Source organism: Gigantopelta aegis, chromosome 4 (assembly GCF_016097555.1).
Source record: "Gigantopelta aegis isolate Gae_Host chromosome 4, Gae_host_genome, whole genome shotgun sequence".
Taxonomy (NCBI): domain Eukaryota; kingdom Metazoa; phylum Mollusca; class Gastropoda; order Neomphalida; family Peltospiridae; genus Gigantopelta; species Gigantopelta aegis.
In genome coordinates this window covers 67,890,463-67,897,305 of record NC_054702.1, presented here as the reverse complement: position 1 = coordinate 67,897,305, position 6,843 = coordinate 67,890,463, and the positions used below count along the sequence as shown (strand labels likewise).

The following is a 6,843-nucleotide window of genomic DNA, read 5'->3' as shown; positions in this document are numbered from 1 at the left end:
ACTTACTTGTCTGAACTTTATTGTTACTGAAAATGTTCACGAACTGTGAAGAAAAATCTCACATATTAACAACAACAAATCGGATGTTGATTACGCGAACCGTGCACGAAAAAACAAACCGAACCAAAATGATAACGGTCACGTGGTATACCAACGTCTGTGACATTGAAATGGAAATATTCCGTCTAAAAATAGATTAGACCTTGTCTGCTCAACGGTTTTTTCTCAAACGTGCGTCTGTTTTTCAGAAATACGAAAAATGCATTTTGTGGTATTACAAACACCAGGATTACCAGGATTACCAAAAAAACACTTCAGGTGAATGGAAATGTATATTCTAAATAATAAACGGTAAGTAAAGTGCAATTTTATTTGTGAAAAAATGGGTTTAATAGCAAAAAACAACGCCGTAATGGTTAACAACTAGCCGTAACTAGGGTGTGTCCCTTTAACATTTGGACTTAAACATCGAGGGCCGTACCTAGAATAACTAGAAGGGTAGTCAGGAAAAAAAAAGATTTAAAAGTTAAACTTTGTTTTGTTTAACGACACCACTAGGGCACATTGATTTATTAATCATCAGCTATTAATCTGAGGGCCGTACCTAGAATAACTAGAAGGGTAGTCAGAAAAAAGAAGAAGAAAAAATTTAAACTTTGTTTCGTTTAACGACACCACTAGAGCACATTGGTTTATTAATCATCGGCTATTGTGCAGCGTGCAGGTTTCGGCGGTGGGAGCGTCATGGTGTGGGGAGGCATCACATCACACGGGAGGACGCAGCTGGTGATTGTGGCTGGAAATCTGACTGCCGTACGCTACTGGGATGAGATCATAAGACCGCATGTGCTCCCGTTCTTTCAAGGTCAACGTGGCGCCGTCATGTTGCAGCAAGACAACGCTCGCCCTCACGTCGCACGTGTAGTGATCGACTTCCTGGTACAGCGGAATGTCAACACACTGCCTAGGCCCGCTGTTTCGCCTGACCCGTCGCCCATTGAGAACCTATAGGACGAAATGGAGAGACGCCTACGTCTCCTGCCAAACCAGCCGTTGACCTTGAACCAACTGGGTCGTGACCTTGTTCAGGTCTGGAATAACATCCCACAAGGGTTTCTGAACCATCTGGTGTCATCAATGAAACGTCGTTGTCAGGCCTGTGTGCACGCACACGGTGGCCATACACGGTATTGACATTGTGAACTCACTTTCGACGCCACCCCTCTTCATGACCCCAGAGATTGGTAACGACAATGCCAGACAGGGTTTTTTCTGGATTTGATATTGATCGTAAATAGCAAATAAATAATGTGTCAAATAATTGTGTGGATTTACTTACAAATAAGAAAATCACACCACTTTTAGTAATGCACAGGAACTTTTTTCCACTAGTATATTTTGGGATTTTACTAATACCTGGATGACCACATCCCAGATGACAGCAACCACTTTAGGTATACAAAAGTGAATATTCGAAATAATAAAATGTAATTTAAAGGGACAGACCCTAGTTTTAACCCGTGAAAATTAACACTATGTTTAGTTAATCTACAAACCTGTAACACATTTGGATAAAGTTACAATTGAGTGAAACATGAGTCTGTGACTTTAAAATGGTGAAATACCCTCTAAAAGTAGACTAAAACACGATTCCATAACTGTTACTTCTCAGACGCACGTGCGTTTTTAAAAATATGAGAAATGCATTTTGTGATATTAAAAACACCAGAATGACCAAAACCACTTCGAATGTACGGACATTGATAATCTAAACCATAAAATCTAAATAAAGTATGATTTCAGTTATCAAAAACGGCTATAATAGTAAAAAATATGCCTTAGTGTTTAAAAACCAGGGTATGTCCCTTTAAATTATTTTAAAAAATGGCTTTAATAGTGAAAATTGCGTCGTAGCGTTTAAAAACTAGGGTCTGTCACTTTAATTTCTCTTGTTGAGTGCTCGCCTGAGGTTTTGGCGTAGCATGATCGAAGCACCTCGATGGATCACATCAACTGATTGCGTTTTTTCTCGTTCCAACCAGTGCACTGGTCAAAGGCCGTGGTATATGCTTTCCTCTCTGTTGGAAAGTGCATACAAAAGATCGTTTGCTGCATTAAGAATAATGTAGCGGGTTTTCTCTGATTACCAAATGTTTCGCATCCAATAGCCGATGATTAATTAATCAATGTGCTCCAATTGTGTCGTTAAACAAAACAATTTTTTTCTCTCTTAAATCTGTATTTTAAAGATTAAGATATGTAAGAAAAATAATTCTACACTCGTGTCTCCAGCTCTCGTGTTAGTTAGATACCATTTATCTTGCATTTCGTTTAAAATTGTATTCTCCTCACGTTTGTTCCCATTGGCGTAGCCAGGATTTTATATTGGTGGAGGACCACAATGTCATAGAGGGTCAACCACATTTAGGGCTCTGGCTGTCGGTAGCATTTTTTTAATTAAAGGCATATTGTCACAGACTACTGACCTATTTAATGGTCTAACAAAGTATTATCTGAACAAAAATGATTTGATTTGTCCCTAAATGTACTTTATTCAACCATCTTCATAACCACCATACTCCATTTATTAATGGCAATGGTACATAATTCAAACACTAAAACTGCCGAGAGGGTTGACATGGATTTCACTCCATCATGGTTCAGTTAAGGTGATGCGATAGCTAGATTTGGTTTCAAACAATTAATGTAATTTTTATTTATTATCCATTTTTAGAAATAAGATCTTTAAATCCGTGACAATATGCGTTTAATATTCCAAATTCTCCTCTTAACATTCTGTCCCGAGTCAAGTCCCTGGCTATCCAGAGACAGGACCCGGGATGGACATGCCTGAAACATTAGTGGTATATGGGCATGTTAAAATGTTCAACCTTAAGCTATGGGTAGCCAAATTAGCCATTGCTAATTTAGAAAAAAGAAGGCTAATACAATATACAAGCGGCTAAAATTTTGGCTAAACCATTTTCTATCTTCTTATGCGAACAAACAGTTACATAATCTATCAGATACCTCAAACATAATGATACGAAATATTCAATTAGCGTAATAACGATCTCGCGACCGGTATAGAAAAAAAACATTGTCATCCAGAATAGGCCTACAATGACGTTGTTTTTGAGACTCTTAATAGGGAAGGAAGGAAGGTAATGTTTTATATAACGACGCACTCAACACATTTTATTTACGGTTATATGGCGTCGGACACACAGATACTGAGACAGGAAATTTGATGCCACCACTTCGTGGGTTATTCTTTTCGATTAGCAGCAAAGCAGTTTTTATATGCACCATGCCACAGACAGGATATTATATACCACGGCCTTTGTTACACCAGTAGTGGAGCACTGGCTGAAATGAAAAATAGCTCACCGACGGGGATCAACAGAGCTCTGTACCACTGAGCTACGACCCGGTCCCTTGTTAATAGGGCGACAGACAAACATAAATGAACAAGGGGCCGACAAACATAAATAATGTGGTTTAAAAAACAAAGAAGAGGTGTGCTTGGAGAGAGCATAGTCCCCCTGCCCTCTTACCAGGCAACGCCAGTGTTGGCTCTTTATGTACGGTTTGAAGCAACTCGGAAGCAAAAACGTTTTGTAATGATCATTCATGTAGTATTCTCTGTTTATCCAAGAACATTCTACAGTGGTCACAATTAAAACACTTGGTGATAATGCTGTTAATCTATAATTATATAAACAATATAACAAAACGAATGCCTCTTTTAAGAGTGAATATTTGAAAACATAAGCCACACCTGGATAGGCCAGTAGTATAATACATGCCACACCTGGATAGGTCAGTAGTATAATACATGAATTAACAAAAAGGAAATGTCGGTATTTAATTACAATAACTTTAGTGAAATCCAACAGTTAAAGCTCCTATATCCGGTTTCCATGTTATAATGTCGGATACTAATGCAAAATAACGGACTCTACACTGCACCTTTATTACACTCGCCCATCTTAGCTATCAACGGATATCGTCAAAACCCTACTATTCAATTCACAAGACGTAAAAGTGCAATTATGCCTGCATTTTGATTTAGTAATCTATGTTATAACATGGTAACCTTGTATAACAACTTTAACTGTTGGATTTCAATAAACGGAGTTCGGATCATTGAATCTTCGGACTATTGAACCTTCGGACCATTGAACCTTCGGACTATACGAGCGGTCCCCAATCTTAAGAATTGAAATAAAACAATGCTCTACTGTGCCACAGGCCCCCCCCCCCCCACCCCCCCCCCCCAAAAAAAAAAAAAAATGAAAAAGAAGAAAAAAAAAAAAAAAAGAAGAAGAATCCCCCCCCAACAAAATAACCTAAAAAAAACCCCAACCCAACACACCCCCCCCCCAAAAAAAATAAATAAAAATAAAAAATAAATAAATAAATAAATAAAACCCAAACAAACAACAGGGGGTAATGCTATGCTATGGATATATATCGTTATATGTGTATAATAAAGACTAACGGTGGGATTACGTTAAATACTTCTATCGATTATCTTCAATGTAAGATAGAACACTTCGAAACAAGTCGATTCTGTTGGCAAATGCCCTGAAACATTTGGATGCCATGAACAATCTCTTTTTGTTTTTTATTTGGTGTGAATACAAGACAAACAATCTATTTTTTTAACTTGTGTGAATACATGACAAACAATGGCCAAAGAAGTAACCTCAGTATTGCTGTCTCTATCTCTATACACCGGCCTCGGTGGCGTCGTGGCAGGCCATCGGTCTACAGGCTGGTAGGTACTGGGTTCGGATCCCAGTCGAGGCATGGGTTTTTTAATCCAGATACCGACTCCAAACCCTGAGTGAGTGCTCCGCAAGGCTCAATGGGTAGGTGTAAACCACTTGCACCGACCAGTGATTCATAACTGGTTCAACAAAGGCCATGGTTTGTGCTATCCTGCCTGTGGGAAGCGCAAATAAAAGATCCCTTGCTGCCTGTCGTAAAAGAGTAGCCTATGTGGCGACAGCGGGTTTCCTCTAAATAAATCTGTGTGGTCCTTAACCATATGTCTGACGCCATATAACAGTAAATAAAATGTGTTGAGTGCGTCGTTAAATAAAACACTTCTTTCTTTCTTTCTATCTCTATACGGGGCGGGACGTAGCCCAATGGTAAAGCGCTCGCTTGCTGCGCGGTCGGTTTGGGATCGATCCCCGTCGGTGGGTCCATTGGGCTAGTTCTCGTTCCAGCCAGTGCACCACGGCTGGTATATAAAAGGATGTAGTATGTGCTATCCTGTCTGTTGGATGGTGCATATAAAATATCCCTTGCTGCATTAGGAAAAATGTAACGGGTTTCCTCTGATGACTACGAGTCAGAATTACAATTCAGAATCAGAATTGAAATCCAATAGCCGATGATTAATACGACCAAACAAAAATCTATCGCTACAAGGGCCGGGTGGTACCTCAGTGATTTAGCGCTCTCCTGATGCGCGGTTTGGTTTCGATTCCCGTCAGTGGACCCATTGAGCTACTTACTATCCTGTCTATGGGATAGTACATATAAAAATCTCTTGCCGCTAGTACCTATAGAAAAGACTAGCCCATGTAGTGGCAGAAACGTTTTTCCTATTATTATCTGTGTAGTTCTTTACTATAATTATGTCTGACGTCATATAACCGTGTTTTTTTTTTGGGGGGGGGGGGGATTTAATGAGCCCAGCGTCGTTAAATAAAGCATTTCTTCCTTAATTCTGTCTTTATTAGTAACATCGTCGATGGGCCCATTGGGCTAGTTCTCCTTTCAGCCAGTACACTATGACTGGTATATCAAAGACCGTAGTATGTGCTTATCTATTTGTGGGATGATCCAGATAAAAAAATCCAAAACTATATATATATAATATGCCAAAGTTACCAAATATTTGACATCCAATAATCAATGATTAAGAAATCAACGTGTGCTCTAGTGGTGTCGTTAAAACAACAACTATATTTAGTATTGGTATATACACGTACTTTATCCGTGTATTTACCAATTGTGACACCCAATAGCCGATATGTATTTTTGTGCTGGGGTGTCGTTAAACAAGCATTCATTCACTGATTAACCGTGTATTCGACACTGCGCGGGAACGGCTTCGGGAACGGCTGAGAACGTATTCTCGTCACACCTCTAGCGATTGTGTTTAGTGAAGTAGTAGCGTTTGGATTTGAGGAACCACGTCGTGGCCTAACTCACGTTCACGAACACGTTCTCGTTTGCCATTGAAACGTCTTCCCTGCCTCTTACAAAACACGACTTTCCCAGCACACTTCTAGAACAGAGTTTCGAATAACACGGATGGTGTTCGCACTCCCGTGAAAAGACAGGCAATAAGAGAAAAACACAGCAATACTCACGCCCTAAGAACTGCCTCACTACCAAAAGCGTGAGCCTTTTCCGACCTTTCTTTACTTTTTTTTTTTTGGCCACCCTCCCCCCTCTCTATTCCCAAGGGAGTCTCTTTGTTTTTTTTTTTTTTTCTTGTTTTCTCTCCATACTTTTTTGACAGAATGGACACTTGCATTAGGGCCGTGTGATTTCTTCTTTTTTTTTTTTAAGATCTATCCTGCATCTTACAAATTAATCCCCCACCACGACTTTATTGGTTCATGTCTTACCCCCCCCCCCCCCTCCCCCTTTCCCCTCCCCAATAGAAAAATGTATCTTTCTTTTTCCAGTCCCCTTAAGTTTATTTTTCCCTTTCTTTTTTTTTTTTTCTTTCTTTTTAAAGATTTTGTTTTGTGTTTCTTTCTCTTTTTTTTCTCCCTATCTTGTGCCTCTTTCCTTTGTTTCTATCCCTTTTTC

The 6,843-nt window shown here is 39.4% G+C and overlaps 1 protein-coding gene across 1 annotated transcript in view; it reads left to right on the top strand.

Annotated features, from left to right (window-relative positions):
* Nucleotides 1-1,017: 1,017 nt before the first annotated feature.
* LOC121369951 overlaps nucleotides 1,018-6,843 on the top strand; it is a 17,162-nt gene continuing 11,336 nt past the window's right edge. The window contains exon 1 of the mRNA XM_041495034.1: nucleotides 1,018-1,159. Coding sequence (XP_041350968.1) covers nucleotides 1,018-1,159 — 142 coding nt within the window. The remainder of the gene's footprint in view (nucleotides 1,160-6,843) is intronic.